Source organism: Herpailurus yagouaroundi, unplaced genomic scaffold (genome assembly GCF_014898765.1).
Source record: "Herpailurus yagouaroundi ecotype Mexico unplaced genomic scaffold, PumYag 166, whole genome shotgun sequence".
Classification (NCBI taxonomy): Eukaryota; Metazoa; Chordata; class Mammalia; order Carnivora; family Felidae; genus Herpailurus; species Herpailurus yagouaroundi.
The window spans coordinates 10781382-10797963 of record NW_024412407.1 but is presented as its reverse complement, the minus strand read 5'-3'; the positions used below and the strand labels follow the sequence as shown (position 1 = coordinate 10797963).

The window sequence follows — 16582 nt, the reverse complement described above, 5'->3', positions numbered from 1 at the left end:
CTCAATCTGCCGTCTGAAGTCAGCTAAGTTTTTTTTGTTTTTTTTTTTTTGTTTTTGTTTTTTTTTATGTACCAAACTGTCAGAGAAACCATGAGCCTGGACTAAAGAAGCCCCGATTGCTTTAGTTGTAACATAAACCATAGCCCCTCAATTACCTCAGCATTCCTAAAACCTGCCCCAACCCCCATCTCCACCCCCCAGACAGCATCCTCCCAGAATCTTAGATGTGGCCATGAAGCGATGGGCAAGACCCGCCCAGAGAACAGAACCAGGGGCCTTAGTGATTTGGCTGTCCAGAAAGAGGAATCCAAGAAGGTGATTAAAGAGCTCTCCTGCCAAGGTAGCAAGGCTCCACAATCCCTCCTCAGAAGTTGTCCAAAATGGCTATAAATCAGGTTTCTTTTTTTCCTGTAGGAAGTTTAAGATTAGGGTCACAGTCATGCTGCATATTGGGTTGGGGATGAAGACCGTGCCCCCAACAGGTGGTCTCCTTGTAGATGAGAGAGGTAGGCTTGCTGTGCAGGAAGAAAAGGACAAGTGGATATTTGGCCAAAAGAAGGGCAGCCGGTGGCCAAGATTGGCGGTGACAACTAGCATATATTCTATCCTCCTCCTTGTCCTATCACTGCCCCTCATTTCCCAGCTCTTTTCATCTACATCAAGTCAGGCATTAGCACAATGTCAACGGTAGTGTGTCACTTTGGGACTAAGGCAGTCAAGACCCAGTAGGTCTTCATGCTATTACTGAGCTGATACAGCATTTATGTAGCTCATGAATATTTGAAGAAGTTTAACACTCTTGTACTGACATTACCACCGATATCTAACAGTGGCTAGTATGTAATAAACACCTTCTTGGATAGCTTAAGTATATTTTATGGAAAACAGGAAGTACAAGCAAAACAGAAATAAAGCCTCCTGTAACAAGAGTGCAATATAAACCCACATGAAAAACACAACTTCGTTATCTTTTAACCTATGCACAACTTTTTAAAGTATGTTCAAGTACTTCAACAAATTGCTAAAAATTTCCTTGCATTTAGGACTGATGTAATGAACTAGTGTAATTACTTTGCACATGTTAAAAGCTGCTTTAGCTCTTTCACCTGAGCATTTCTGTGTTCTCCATTGGGTGCTACAATCATCATCCCTGCACTGAAAGTCTACAGAAGAGTAAGCAGCTACAATTCGATATATGATACATGAGGAGGAATCCAGTAGTGGAACAAAGGCAGGCCTGGTCAGCTTGGTCTAGAGAAAATCAGGGAAAAGGCTTAAAACTGATCTGAAGAATGATAAGTTTAAGAGAAAGAACATTCTAGACCAAGAGTAAATCCAAGTTCAACTATTATAAACCTATTCTAGAACCAAACACCTGTTTCTAGAATAATTATCTCTTCCTTGCCACCTATTCTGTCATTAGCTTTCTTGGTTAATGGTTACAGGATCATGCAGTCATTTAAGTCATCAAAATCATTTTGGTCTTTTAGGGTCCAAAATTCAAATGTGTCCCCTTATAAGGCTGTTCAACTTCAACACTAACATTTTGATGGTTTGTGAAGGGGGTTGTTCTATGCATTGGGAGAAGTTTTGCCATATCACTGTCCTCTGGCCACAAAATGCTAATAGCTTTCCCTATACCACCCTCCCCCACAACCTTAACAGCAAAAATGGTCTCCAAATATCACCAAAGATCACACGAGAGAAAAATGCCCCCACTTATGTGACTAAGATAAAGCTTCTGAACAGCAAAGGAATCAATCAAGAAAACTAAAAGGCAACCAATGGAATGGGAGAAGAGATTTGCAAATGACATATCAGATGAAGGGTTAGTATCCAAAATCTATAAAGAACTCCCCAAACTTTACATCTGAACAAATAACCCAGTTGTTTGGATTATTGGGCAGTTATTGGATTATTGGAAATGGGCAGATGGGAATAAACATTTTTCCAAAGACATCCAAATGGCTAATGGACACATGAAAAGATACTCATCAGGGAAATACAAATCAAAACTACATTGAGATACCATCTCACACCGCTCAGAGTAGCTAAAATTAACTCAGGAAAGAACAGATGTTGGCGAGGATGTGGAGAAACGGGAACCCTCTTGCACTGTTGGTGGGAATGCAAACTGGTGCAGCTACTCTGGAAAATGGTGCGGAGGTTCTCAAAAACTTAAAAACAAAATTACCCTACAACCCAGCAATAGCACTGCTCGAACTTATCCAAAGGATACAGGAGTGCTGATTCATGTTTTCACAGTGCTATCAATAGCAAAATTATGGGAAGAGCCCAAGAGTCCATCAACTGATGAAGGGATAAAGAAGATGTGGACACACACACACAAATACTACTTGCCAATGAAAATGAAATCTTGCCATTTCCAGCAACGTGGATGGAACTGGAAAATATTATGCTAAGTGAAAGAAGTCAGAGAAAGAAGTTTCTCAACTTCCACACAGGAGTGAAAACATAACAGAAGACCATGAAGGAAAAGAAAAAAAATGTTACAGAGGGAAGCAAACCATAAGAGACTCTTAAATACAGAAAACAAACTGAGGGTGGAGGGATGAGCACTGGGTGCTGTATCTAAGTGATGAATCATGGGAATCTACTCCCGAAGCCGAGACTACACTGTATACACTGTAAGCTAGCTAACTTGACAGTTTTATAAGAGTTAAAAGCAAGCCTGACCTCAGTTGAAAACTACTAGTCTACATTAGCATACCTCACACAGGCACCTACTCTTTCCCTTCATTGCTGCAACCACATTAAGTGACTTTTCTTCCCCTCCCATAGACTCCAAGAGTGGTCCTTTCAGTGACTCACTGCCATCCCTGGTACCCTGCACAGCGTTGCATAAGGAGAAGACCCTCCCAACACATCAAACCCCCCCACCACCACAGCTCAAGCCTCATGCTTTCACAAGTCCACGCTTTAATGTGATGTCTCCCTTAGCCTCATCTCCCAATCCACCCTATTTTCCAGCTGCACAGGGCCAGAAGCTGCCCTTGAATTTCCAGATCCACATGGAGTTATCCCTCTTAAAGTCCAGTGGAGAGGCCTTTTCCAGCACAGGTCTCCATGCTCTTACTCCTTTCTCCAAGTTCACACAGTACACGTCCTGCACTCCTCTCAACAGCATCAGACTTTGGGTTTGTGTGCCTGGTGGCAGTACAGGATGGCCCTGAACATGCGAAGCATAACTGGCCAAGGGTCCCAGCCACTAGCTTTTGAAATCCATCCTAGTTTGCAACCCAGCCATCTCTCAAGTGATGCTCCCATTCAGTAACTGAGTGTGGCAAGGATACTGAGGATATACCCCTCCTTAGGGGGCATGGGACTCCTCTTTCAGCCCAATTCGGCTTGAGGCAAGCTTCACCGAATCTTGCTTAGATTCCCCAGTAGCCTTGGATGCTTCTACCTAACATTCTCCTCTTCCATTTCAGAGTTCCTTATTTTCTCTAACATAGGCACTTCCCCTACACAAAATGCTTAGTCACACAATCCCGTCTTGTCACCCCTTCTTGGAGGACCAAAACTAACAGAATATTCACATAAGAGATATAAGAAATTCTCCCTGATAGAGTACTTGATGGAGTATTTGAATAACTGAGAGGTCCTTATGAATTTTATACATAGTGCTTGACACACCACAGAATGGTTATGAGAAACTTCAAATAAGTACACAGCACCACTGCAAGTTACTGTAGGAGAACACCGTAGAAGCCAGATGCAGGGTCTGGTTTTAGGACATCTGGAAACAGTTTCTTTCAACCAAGACGACTGCATTGCTTCAAATCCCACCAAGAAATAGTGAAGCTAACAGTCTAGGCAGTCAGGTTAGTCCCCGAGGGCCTTGGGAAGAAGGGAACCCACTGGGTAATAGAGGACTGGTCGTCCCAGGGGCTGTAAGGAAAAGCCTGGATGTAATTTACATGTGCCATCCTGATGAGTATACACCAAAAGTTCAGCTTAGTAAATACTGATCTCTACTTTGGCAAGGGTGCTAACATTATGAGAAGATAGAGAATAGGACCATAAGAGCAAGGCTTAGAGTTGAAAATAGGAGTATTAAGGCCTGGTAACTGTACATTCTGTGACAGTTCATCAATGGACTAAATAAGTTACAGAAAAGCACAAATGACACACACATGAAAAAGACTTCTGGCAGACCCTGTGCTGATTCTTGGGTCCCAAACAGTTAAAACTAAAGAGCACCTGGATGGCTTGCTCAGTTGAGAGTCTCTTGATTTTGCCTCAGGTCATTTTCCCAGGATCATGGGATCAAGCCTGCAGTCGAGCTCCATGGGGAGCGCAGAGCCTGCTTGGGAACCTGTCTCCGCCCCTCCCCTGCTCGTACCCTCCCTCTCAAAATAAAAAAAAGCCACTAAGTACTAGCTCAGGCTCAGAGATTTAGTGAAAGACATAAATATGAAGACTTCTGAATAATGGGGAAAAAATTAACCACATACGAATTAAAGTTCGCCTGTTTGGGGTTAATCCAACACTAGCAGTCCACTAAATGGGATTCATGCTGAGGTGTCAATTTTTTGTAAGCAGCTCCATATAGAGAGATATTTTGGAAACACTTTGGTTTTCATCTCCTTCCTCAGTAGTCACCGTAGAAAGGGTAGAGGCTACCTCAATTAAGAAGATGGAAGGAGAACCGGTCAACTAAACAAGATGTGGAAGGGAACTCCGCAGATTTCTTCACCCAGGAGGGTGACTGGAGGCCAAAGAAACAGATGGAAAGATGTGCATGTGCCAACTTCTCCACGGAGGACGAAGATCCTAGAGACAAAGGCATGTTAGTTTAAGGGGACTGCAAAAAGTAGAGTTTCAGCAGGTTAAGCAGGATTCAGGGAAGAGACCCGCCAAAAGGGATCCCTCCTCCTCCACACACCCTTCACAAAGTTAGGGATGTAGCAGAATTTAGCAAAGGGAAGAACTAAGTCTGCCTTGAATTTCAAATACCATGGAGGACTTCAGACCCTTAGAGGAGTCTGGAAGATCAGCATCACCAAACCACGTTACATAGGGAAGGTACAGCAGCAGAAGCAAAGTGATAAGAGCTGCACAATGCAGTAGTCAGACACAGAATGAGGGCTACAGCCACAGCTCACAGGGATACATAGCAGCAGTGAGAGCCCAGGAGGGGAGTCCATTAGACTTGACTGAGCAGAGGCAGCCCCAAGTTCTCAGATCTCGAATTACACTGATGGTACAAGAGGCAAAACAACTAAGGCACAGAGGAACTAGAAGTCCATCTCTCCACCTTCCTCCCAATGATCTCAGAATGAACACTTTAAGGCCCTGTATGGGGTCCATTTTTGTCAGTCCATGTATGTTTGAGTCTAGCAATGTAAACACAATACACATTAGCAATAAAGTGAAGAATTCAGATACTCATTTCAAGATATTTAAGGAAAATACAACATCCATTTACAATTAAAAGCAAACTTGAAACAAAAAAAAAAACAAACTAGAAAAACAACTTAAGACTAGCTCTAACAACAATCCTTCAGTAAATTTCAACCTCAGTGGTTAATGGACAAGTCAAAGCTAGATCACAGTCACATACAAAGAGCAGTCAGGAAGCAAGGAGGAGCAGGGCCAGAAGATTAGTATTAATTTCGCAGGCATTGGATCAAAGTTGATCTTCAAACAATTCAACTGGTCCAGGTTACGGGTACCACAATTTTATTCAAGTCTAAAGACTCATCTGAGACTATGAAGAACTGGTTATAGTGACAAGCGGACTATGGAACCTACCAGGAGTTCAGTTATTTGACACCATTAACCTAAAGGAAGTTAATGATGGAGTTGGGGTAGAAAGATCTACGGGTAGTACGTATATGGCTAATATAGGCTCCAGTGGAAATACCAAAAACCGACAAATGTCACTTCTCTTAGTAACTTGGACTTTTAGTAATTGGATCATGACCAATTAAAAGATTCTTAGCTGATATTTGCTCCATCACTCGAAGTTCTTGCTCTACCATGACTGATGTCTTCAATGCAGCCTTATAAAAATTAAAACACTTACATATGTATACAGTTTTTAAAAAGTTAAAGTGAGAATATCAATACATTTTCAAAAGCAAAGTAAATATACAGAAGTCAGAACTTAAACAACTATATCCAAATTGGCATAGTTACAGGCAAGGATAACTCTAGTCAAGACCTAAAAACATTTCCAACTGTTTGATTTCAAAAAGGGGAAATTGTATAATAATTTGAACTACACCAGCATTATGAATCAACATGAACAGAAACATCACTCCTAATAATGTTTCCCATCTGGAATGTTTTTCCATGCCATGAAATACTAAATCAAGAAAACATTAACCCTGACAAATTGTGGTAGTAAATCTAGAATTTTCCAGACCAGTTACACATTGAGAGGTTCTAGGAATATTTTTCTTTCCTTTGATATATAGGTGGCTGTGTAAATATTACTGTGTTTCTGCCATTCTGATGTTTCAAGCTTTCTATTTAGATACACCAGAAAAGGAAATTGTTCAAGACGTTCCATGTAAACACAGGCCAAAGTAACATGAAAAAGAGCAAGTAGATCTTCCAAAATTTACTTAGTCAAGACCAATACTCACACCCAGGAAGACATCTAAGGTCAATTAACCTGAGAGGAAGCATTACATGTGAATGCTAGAATCCAGTAACTAAATTCCTAATTGCTTCTTCTTGAACTTGTCTTTCATCAGAGTTAATGAAGTCGGTTTATTTTAACAAAACTATGGAAACCTGGAGTTTCAAAAACTTGGACAGGAAAGTGTTCGACCTATTTTCACTAACCCCTGATAATTCATTTTGATCATAGGTAGAACCACAGACATTGTGACTTTGTTACCAATAAAAGGAAACCTTTGTATCCGTTATGGAGCTATCCAGTTTATACTTCTTGCCACTACAGTAGTGAATAGACCCCGCCCTAATAAGATTGCTGGGTTGATGAAGTATTTCTTATGAAACCATAAATTGTATTTGTAACATTTTGACTACTGTTAGTATTTAGAAAGGAAGCTAATTAACGTTTTACACATTTAAAGTTATGCTCAGAAAAGGTCCTGCTGAAGAAGTCCATCATTGGGAATGGAGGGGTTATGGCCTCTGCCTTCAAGGGAGAGGAACACAAAGAACCCATTATTTTTATTTCCTCCTTCCACAATAAGGTTTTTTTCTTTTACACAAAAATCTTACTCCCGTCACTCTAATGATCATTTCTCATTTACTGGCACCAGGTCTCTGTAGATACCCTATCAGATACGGTGCAATTTAGACACCGGCAGATTCAGCCTCTATGGCCACCCCCATACTAACAAAACAAAACAAAACAAAGCCAACTTTTCGAGTTCTTTTCGTTTTACATATATTCATTTTCATTTCCTTCTAATTTCAAGGATATTTAAGTAAATTCAGGGGAGTCAGCTTCAGTAAGTGGTCCAGAGTTCGTGTCTGAGTGGTATCACCTGCCCTGTTGGAAGAGACATTTCACATGTGGCACAGGCCCCATAGGTCCACTCCCTGACTCACTAGCTCAACATCTGACACTTCAGGAGTCGCCCACCTTTGCGGAAAGGGTCAGTTTTTGCCCAGCAGGTAGAGACTACAGATCTTCCAAATGCCTCTCCCCCATGGCAGGAAGGGGTGGCCTCAGCTAGGGTTCATCTGGGTGTTAATCCCTCTGCTAACCCACTCTGACCTCTCAGGTCACCATCGATTCGGGGAAAACCCAATGACGACTGACTCTCTGAACACAGCCCTTACCTGGGTCCCCAGAGAAATACCAAGGGGCCAGAGGGCACTTACCAGGCCTCCACAGAGGCTGAAGACCGCCGTGTGATCCGCCCGAGCATTGACCTGGCCTCGATAGAAGCAGTGGCGTAGATCTGGGGCCACCACGCTGCGCTCCTCGGCCCCGCGCGCGGGGGCTCCCAGGTGCACCTCGGTGTAGCCAGCGGCCAGGAAGGCCGCGTCCGCGCTCAGGTTCAGCTGGAAGAGCTGCCCGTAGGCGCTGATTCGGTAGTGGGTCCTGAATGGCGGGGGCTCCAGGGCCTCCGAGCTGCGCTTCCTCCGGCTGAAGTGGTGGCTCTGAGGGAACACTTCGCCAAACTCATTGACCCGCGCGGGGGTCACCACTTCGTAGGAGGCCAGCGTCCTTACCAGGGCTTCTACAACCACAGAAATATGGCCCCTGAGCCCCCGAGCGTTACCAACGTCCCAACCCCAGACTTGAACCAAACGCCCCAGGTCCGGATACACCAGGGGCACGACAAATGCACACACGCTGGCGAGCGCGCGCGCACACACGAACACACGTGCTCCGCTTTCCCACACCCCCGACTCGCTCCAACCTTCCCAAGCAAAGACCCTGACACGCCCGGCCCTGCACAACCCACTCCTTCTCCCATCCCTCTTTGCTTCCCAACAGCCCACTGGTGCCCTGCGGGCGCACGCGCCTCTCTGCCCCCAAGCGCCCCCACCGCGTGGACCCGGGAGGGACACGGTGCCCGGCGCGCACAATTCCTCGAAACCCGGGGCAGCCGCAACCTCTCAGGATGCTTGGGGCTGGCTGATCCGGGAGTCCCGCGAGCCCCTGCAGGACCACGATCTTCACAACGGGGCTGGGCCACCCACCCCCCCTCGCCCCCAACCCGCTGCTGAAGGCGCCCGGCGGTGACCTTACCTTGCCTGGGGTGCAAGTGAATTTCCCAAGATCTGGTGATGAACAGCGAGAGCTGGTAGAGCAGCCCCGTCAGCCACTTGGCCACCCGCATGGTTCCACCCGGGGGATCCCAACCGGGGAGGCCAACCCGAGCCGCCGGCCGCCCAGCCCGGCTTCCCCGCGCTCCGCAGCCTCTCCTCCCTCTCGCCCGCCGTGCTCTGCGCCGGCCGCCGCGGCGCCTTCAGCAGCCTCCGGAGCAGCAGTCCCGGCCCCGGGCCGGACCGTCTCGCCACACCGCCAGCCTCCGCTCCCTGAGCCGCTGCTTCATCGCACTGCAGCCCCACAGCTCCCGGCTCGCTCTCGGCAGCCTCGCTCCGCTCCCTGAGCCCGCACTGCCCTCAGACGCCTTCTCCCTGGGTCCAGATCCACGCGAGGAAGCGAGCCGACCTAGCAGGAACGGTGCCAATATAGCCACCCCGGGCCGGGCGAACGCGGGGGAGAGCCCGCCTCCACGGGCAGGGCCGGGCCAATCAGCAGGCGGCGCGGCCGGTGCTCTCCCTCCCGCGTGCAGCCCGCCCCCACCTCCCAGCCGCGCCCGGAGTGCGGTCCCAGGGGGCTCCGGCGCCGGTAGGGCAACATGGTGTGGAGCCCGAGGGCCAGCTGGACAACGTCCCGGTACCTGTAACACCCAACACCGATGCAAGCTGTGCGGCCGAGGTCCAGAAAGGTGATAGGTGTGTGAGGGTTTTTAGTTCTTACAGTGAAATGAAAAGCATCAGTTGGAAAATTTCTGTTATTTAGGTTTCAGGGTAATTTTAGGCTTCTCAAGCAAGACAAAATAAGCTACAGCGGGAAGTTCCTGAAGGCAAGGGATTCTTCCAATGAAGCTTAATGACCTGCCTTGATTGGCAAGGGCCCCTGTGTGCTCTGGGAATTTAAGAGCATTGTAGGTGCAAAGGGGAAGGCGAGGTTGCAATCAGCAAGCACTGCTGGGTGTGAATTTCTGGGAGTTGTCTAAGGAAATGCTAAATGAATCGCTCAGTCTCCACAGTTCCCGTAGTTGTCATTTTTTTCTTTTAATATTCATTTTTGTACTTAATTTTGTATAAAGAGCTCCTCAAATTATAGAAACGTCAAGCCCCACAAAACTCGTATCTGCCCCTGCCATTGTAGCTGCCTGTCATTTTATGAGACTTCCTGCTGGTAGTTTCACAATATTAATTGGCCCTCCCTGTATGATACCCAAATGACCCCATGTATCCCTACTCATTTTCCTCAACCATTACTGTAGTAGTGGATCCAGGTGTGTTGCCTCGTGTCTCAAATTCTATAAACCTCAGCAGCAGCAGAAAGAATTGTCATTTCAGAACTACTCTCTCATTTCTCAAATCCACCTGTTTGATCTGCAGATTTCTTTATTGCTTCTTGCTGTAACCAGTATGAAAACGAAAGAGGAGGAAGTCGTCAGGTTGTCTTGAAATCCAACCAAGGGGGAGAAAGAATGTGAGAGAAAAAGGGAAGGAATATATGGGTACATCTTCCCAAACACAAAGGAATATCCTTTCAGTTTAATTCCTGGCCGCCCTTCTTCCCTGAGCTCTCAACAACAAAAATTCTGTTGACTTTGAATTGACCTCTCCTGGCATGCCTCCTTACTTTTATATCATACACTTGGTCCATCTGTTGTTCACCGCTAATGTTAGCCAATCTTGTTTGAGGAAGGAGAGTTTAATTTTACTTTTACCAAGGAAAATACCCAGCTGGGTGATGGTAATTCTTACACAATCAATCCCCTTTCTTTTGTGCCTCTTCCTCCCAAATGTCATTTCATTCATCACAGAGTTACAGACATCTAATTTTTCCCCCTTAAGTTAAGCACACTGTTACTCTAAACAAAACAAACCCACCTGTCCTATTACCCACACCTGTCTATTTAGAGGTTACCTTCAGTACATTGTAATTTAGAGTCATTTTAATTACATTGCAGTTCTAAATGTATCTTTACATCAGGAGCCATGCCTTCCCTCATACAATAACAGAAAATAGAACTGCACCTGTTTCATTGGCTATCTGCTAATGAAGGCAAAATAAATATTTCATTTCCATCACTGAATTTTTGCCACTCAAAGTAGTTTTCTCAGTGGAGTATGTGATTTTCAGCCTGTTCTAATGTTTTGGAAATGTTATTTTAATAATAGGCCTATTTTATCTTTTATTAAAGAAATGGGAAGTTGTTTGGGATGTTTATTCTATGCTATTATAATCTTTACCATATTCAGTAAAGAGCATTATTTCCCACATCTTCTAGAAGATAAATGTTACATTTCCATTCAGTATCTATGTAACTAAGCTGAGTTTCCTTAAATCCTTTCTGGCTTCAATGCCTTCTCATTATATTAGGCTCAACTGTTACGATATTCACATTGTCTCTCTTCCTTTCTCTGTCTCTGCCAATGAAAATGCCATGAGTAAACTGATCTATGCCATTTCAATCAATTTCCTCATATTGATCATTACAGCTACCACTTAGGGAATTGCTCTGACATAAGCATTATACAAGGGACTTTAGAAAAATTACCTCCTTTAATTTATGCATTCTCCCCATGGAATTCAGAACTTACCCAGATCACATATCAAGTTAGACTCAAATATCTTTGGTTTCAAATTCCATACTTTTTATAAGAAAATTGTACTCTTTATACCAGCTCCAATCTGATGTAGTACAGTTGTAACCAGCAACAACTCAGAAAATGAAAGCCATAGTTATATTACATGTAATTGTATTTGATTCATAATTTTGACAATCATCATTATAACTATAAGCTATGTTATGAGGTTGGCACAGTGTAGAGAAAATATTTTCAATCTTCCAAAGCAGGAATAGGCTCACTATACTCGATAGACTTTGTTTTTATAGTCCTAATTCCACCATAACCAGCTGTTTAAAGTTCAACAATTTACCGAAACTCTATAAGCCAATTGTATTGGACAAAATGTGCTCAATGCATGTTCATGTGGATTATGATTTTTATTACAATATAATATGAGACTGATGTTCGTACCGAAAGGAACAACTGTTTGAATAGAGACTGCTTTTCTAATATTAGTAGGTAGGAAGTAGGGTGATCAATCTTTACAGTGTAACTGAGACTAGGGAGTTTCCTGAGATGCAAGACTTTCGGTGCTAAAACTTGGGGAGTCCTGGGCAAACTGGGATGAAATGGTCATTAAGTTCAGGATTTCTCAACTGAGGCAGTATTGACTTTGGGGGCCAGGCGAGTCTTTGTTATAGGGGGAGGGGAGCTGCCCTACTTGATATAGAATGTTTAGCAGCATCCCTGTCCTCTACTCACTCGGTGCCAGTAGTACTCCACCCCTGTTGTGACAACCAAAAATATTTCCGGACATTGGCAAATGTCCCCTGGGAGCAAAACTGGCCCTAGTTGAGAACCACTGGCCTAACGGGGGGATAAAATTGGAAAATGATAAATGCGAAGAAGTGGGTTTGGCAGGAGACCCCACAGATGCCGTTCCATTCTTAATTACAAATGGCCAATTGTAAGTAGAAACATTATATTGTAGCAGGTGTGGGAGATTATCCATCATTCTAGTTAAAACAGTACAAGCTATGGTCATTGTGTTAATTCTTAAAGCACTGTTATTTCCAGGTGTGCAGAGAATCGATCTCTTCCGCCCAAGCAATTATTACACTCTGTTCAGATTGTAAGGGTTATGTGGGGAGGGGACTATCAACAGGCTCTTTGAGGCAGTATCCCCAGCACCAAATGTTGTGTCCTCTTAGAATAGAAAAAAAGGTAAATATTCATTATATAAACAAATAGTAATATTAACATTTATATAACCTGGAAGAGTAGGCAAATTACCAATCTTACCATTTGCTTTTAATGAGGATATTTACACCACTTAAATTTAATATAATACTTAATATATTTATATTCAAGTCCATCATCTTGTTTTCTATTTGTCCTACTCTTTTTTATTTTCTGCCTTCTTTTGGATTAACTAAATGGATTAACTATCATCCCATTCAATCTGTGTTAGCTATAACTTTTTCCTTACTTAGGCAGTTACCCTAGAATTTATAGTCTCCATCTTTAACATATCTCTGACTGGCTTCAAGTATAGTATGCAAATTCAATTTCATCCCTCCCAACCTTTGTGCTGTTGCTATCATCATACATTCGACTTTTGCATATGTTGCAATTCCCACTTTGCATTCATGCTATTTTTATTTAAACAGCTATTTCATCTGCTATCATTTTTGTTCTGTCTGAAAGACTTTCTTTAACGTTTCTGATAGCACACACTCTACTTGTGATGAGTTCTTTTTTTTTTTCAAGTTTTTTTTTTTTAAGTTTATTTATTTTTGACAAAGACAGAGTGTGAGCCTGAGCTGGGGAGGGGCAGAGAGAGAGAGAGAGACACAGAATCCGAAGGAGGCTCCAGGCTCCAGGCTCCAAACTGTCAGCACAGAGCGCGACGCGGGGCTCGAACTCACAAACCGAGATCATGACCTCGACCGAACTCAGACGCTTAACCAACTGAGCCACCCAGGCGCCTCTAAAGTTTATTTTCGAGGCCTGTTTTTTCCCGGGTATAGAATTCTAGGTTGGGAGGATTTGCCCCCCACCCCTTTTATTTCTCAAAAGCTGTTGATCAATTGTCTTCTTGCATTTTTTAATAACAAAAAAAAGTCCTTATCCTCCATACATCAGGTATCTTTTTGTTGTATATGCTTTTAAGATTTTCTTCTGTATTGCTAGTTTCATTCAATTTATTTACAGTGTACTTGATGTGATTTTTTTTCATGTTTCTTAGGCTTGGAGTCCATTGAGTTTTGGGAGACTATGAGTTTATTATTTTCATCAAATTTGTAAAATCTGTGGTTGTTACTTTGTCAAATATAATTTTTTGTTCCCTCTCTCTCTGTTCCTTCAAGGACTGCAGTTATGCATATATGAGAATGCACACAGTTGTCCCACAGCTCTCTGAAGCTCTGTCTGTTCTAAATTTTCCTCACTTCTGTGTTTCAAATGGATAATTTTTATTACTGTCTTCAAATTCACTAATATTTTCTTCTGCAATGTCTAATTTGTAATTAATCATATTCACTGGTATTTTTACCTCTAAGACTTTAGTTTGGGCCTTTTTTTTTGTATCTTGCACACCTCAACTTAACTTTTTGAACATATAGAATACAGTTATAATCAACCTTTTGATGTGTGTTCTAAAATATGGGTCAGTGCTTGGCCAATTTTGATTAATTGATTTTCCTCCTCGGTATTGGTCATGCTTTCCTGCTTCTTTTAAGCCTGATTATTTTAATGTTTTATTTTTATTTTTATTTTCATTTTGGAGAGAGAGAGAGACAGTACAAGCAGGGGAGGGACAGAGAGAGAGAGAGAGAGAGAGAGAGACAGAGAATCTGAAGCAGACTTCAGGCTCTGAGCTGTCAGCACAGAGCCCAATGTGGGGCTTGAACCCACAAACCACGAGATCATGACCTGAGCCGAAGTCAGACCCATAACTGACTGAGCCACCTAGATGCCCCAAGCCTGATAATTTTAGATTGGATGAATTTTACTTTTGTGGGTACTGGATATATTTGTGTTCCTACAAGTCTTAAGTTTTGTTCTGAGATGCAGTTAGGTTTCCTGGAAATAGATCTTTCCATATCTTTCTTTTAAAATTTATTAAGCAAGAATGAAACAATGCTCAGTCTAAGCATACTTGTTTGCCACTACTAAAGCAAAAGCATTCTACATAGAATGTATGTACCTTACCTAATGCTCATATCTGAGATTTTCTAGTCCAGTTAGTGAGAACAGGCACTACTCCCATCCCTGTAAGAGCCGGTGGCAGTGGTACTTCTAACTCTGTTGGGTGCTTCTCTCCTAACTTTCTTGGACTTTTTTCACCTGTGTGTGCACTAATTTTAAGACAGAACTCATTTCATATTGTATAGTGAGAAAATCAACCTAAAAAGTGAAACCTGGTGCATATATCAGGATGGTTAACGATCTCCTCCTGGAAATTTCTTTTAAAAGAAGAGAATGATAACTCCTGGATCATATACCAATTACCATAAACAAGTAAGATGGCAGCCATGTGAAGGAAGTAAAGAAAATATTCAGAAATGAGCAAGAAATCTCAGCAGGAAACACACAGCAATAACATAGGAATAAAGAAGATGAGTGGCCACCCTGTTTTGTAAAAGCTGTAGTCCTTGTGTGAAACACCAAAGATTGGGTACATGAGCAGGTCCATGTCTTGTCTAGAGAAACAGAGGAAGTAGGCTATGCAAAAAATAACAAATAGGAGCCAGAGTTATAGGAAGCAGTCTGTCTCTGTGATAGCAGAGAAGAGAGCACCTAGTAGGCTACTCCATACCTCTCAGCCCAACAAATCCTGGTCCAAGAAAAGAAAGTTAATTCAAGGATGAAGGTGTTTTTTTTTTCTTTTAAAAAGGATTGCACACAAGAAATTCAGTACGCTCTAAGAAAGAAATTGGGAAAGAGCATCAGAATTTATCTACAGATGAAGAACACACACCAGAATAATCTTGCTATGGAGCATATGAAAAGTATGACCAAATATTTTGTTACAGACTATAAAAAAAATGAAGAGATTACTTTTGAAGTCAGATCTAAATCAGTGGTTTAGGACTCAGGGAATATACAGAAAGACAACAGGAAGAAATAAAAGGTGAGTTAGCAGAATTCAGAAAAGAAGTAGAGGAGGAAAAGCATCTTAACAAAACTGAAAAGAAAATAGAAAAGCATGAAGAAAATAGAAAATGTGTTTGTGATGGGGCAGGGAATATGGGGGAAAAATGGGAAAATTGACCACACTGAAATGGAAATGAAGAAAGTAAAGAGAGAAAAGAAGGAAGGAAGGAAGAATAGAGGGGGAAGGAAGGAAGGAAGGAAGGAAGGAAGGAAGGAAGGAAGGAAAAAGAAGAAGGAAGGAAGGAAGGAAGAAGGGAGGGAGGATTTAGGAGAAAAAAATAAGTAGAAAAGATATGCATTAGAGATCCACATACACATATTTAGAGTAGCCTCTGAAGAAAAAAGAACCAGAAAAATAAACAGAACATATTTTACAGTTATAATTCAGGAGTGCCTCTGTTGAAATAAAAGACCCGAATCTATGTATTGGAAAGTAGGTTATATTCATATTTCTCCACTGCAACATTCAACATCAGAAGGTAGTGGAAGGAAATTGTTAATAGATATACTCAAGGAAAGAAAATGTGAGGCAAGGGTTGTATCCAGCCAAGCTGTCTTTTAATTACATACTATAGACAAACAGTTTTGAATACACAAGAACTCAGAATATTTTTCTGGTGACCAAAATGCAGTCAACCAAGAATGGGTTAATGATCGCAAAATGAATTATATTGAACTTTGAATAATTTTAACCTAGAACTAAGACTGACATAAATGTTGAATAACGGAATGGAATGCAAATATTTATCTATTTTTTTAATTGTTTAACGTTTATTTATTTTTGAGACAGAGAGAGACAGAGCATAAACGGGGGAGGGTCAGAGAGAGAGGGAGACACAGAATCTGAAACAGGCTCCAGGCTCTGAGCTGTCAGCACAGAGCCCGACGCGGGGCTCGAACTCAAGGACCGCGAGATCGTGACCTGAGCCGAAGTCGGGCGCTTAACCGACTGAGCCTCCCAGGCGCCCCTGGAATGCAAATATTTAGAGTAAAATGAAAAAACAAAGCTATAAATAAGCGCAGTATAAATATATAACTACACAGCATAGCAATCACCTCATGTAGCAAATTGTGAATATTATAAGGAGATAGAGGAAAGAACAGTATAGTAGTAAGAGTTTTTAATTCACATCTATCATTTCAT

At 42.5% G+C, this 16582-nt stretch overlaps 1 protein-coding gene across 3 annotated transcripts in view; it reads right to left on the bottom strand.

Annotated features, from left to right (window-relative positions):
• Positions 1-8824, bottom strand: part of ADAMTS20 (ADAM metallopeptidase with thrombospondin type 1 motif 20) — a 180262-nt gene extending 171438 nt beyond the window's left edge. For all 3 annotated transcript variants that reach the window (XM_040488395.1, XM_040488396.1, XM_040488397.1), the window contains exons 1-2: positions 8711-8824; positions 7834-8195 (exon numbers count right to left, since the gene is read on the bottom strand). In XM_040488395.1, coding sequence (XP_040344329.1) covers positions 7834-8195; positions 8711-8801 — 453 coding nt within the window. In that variant the 5' untranslated portion in view covers positions 8802-8824. The remainder of the gene's footprint in view (positions 1-7833; positions 8196-8710) is intronic.
• Positions 8825-16582: the final 7758 nt, after the last annotated feature.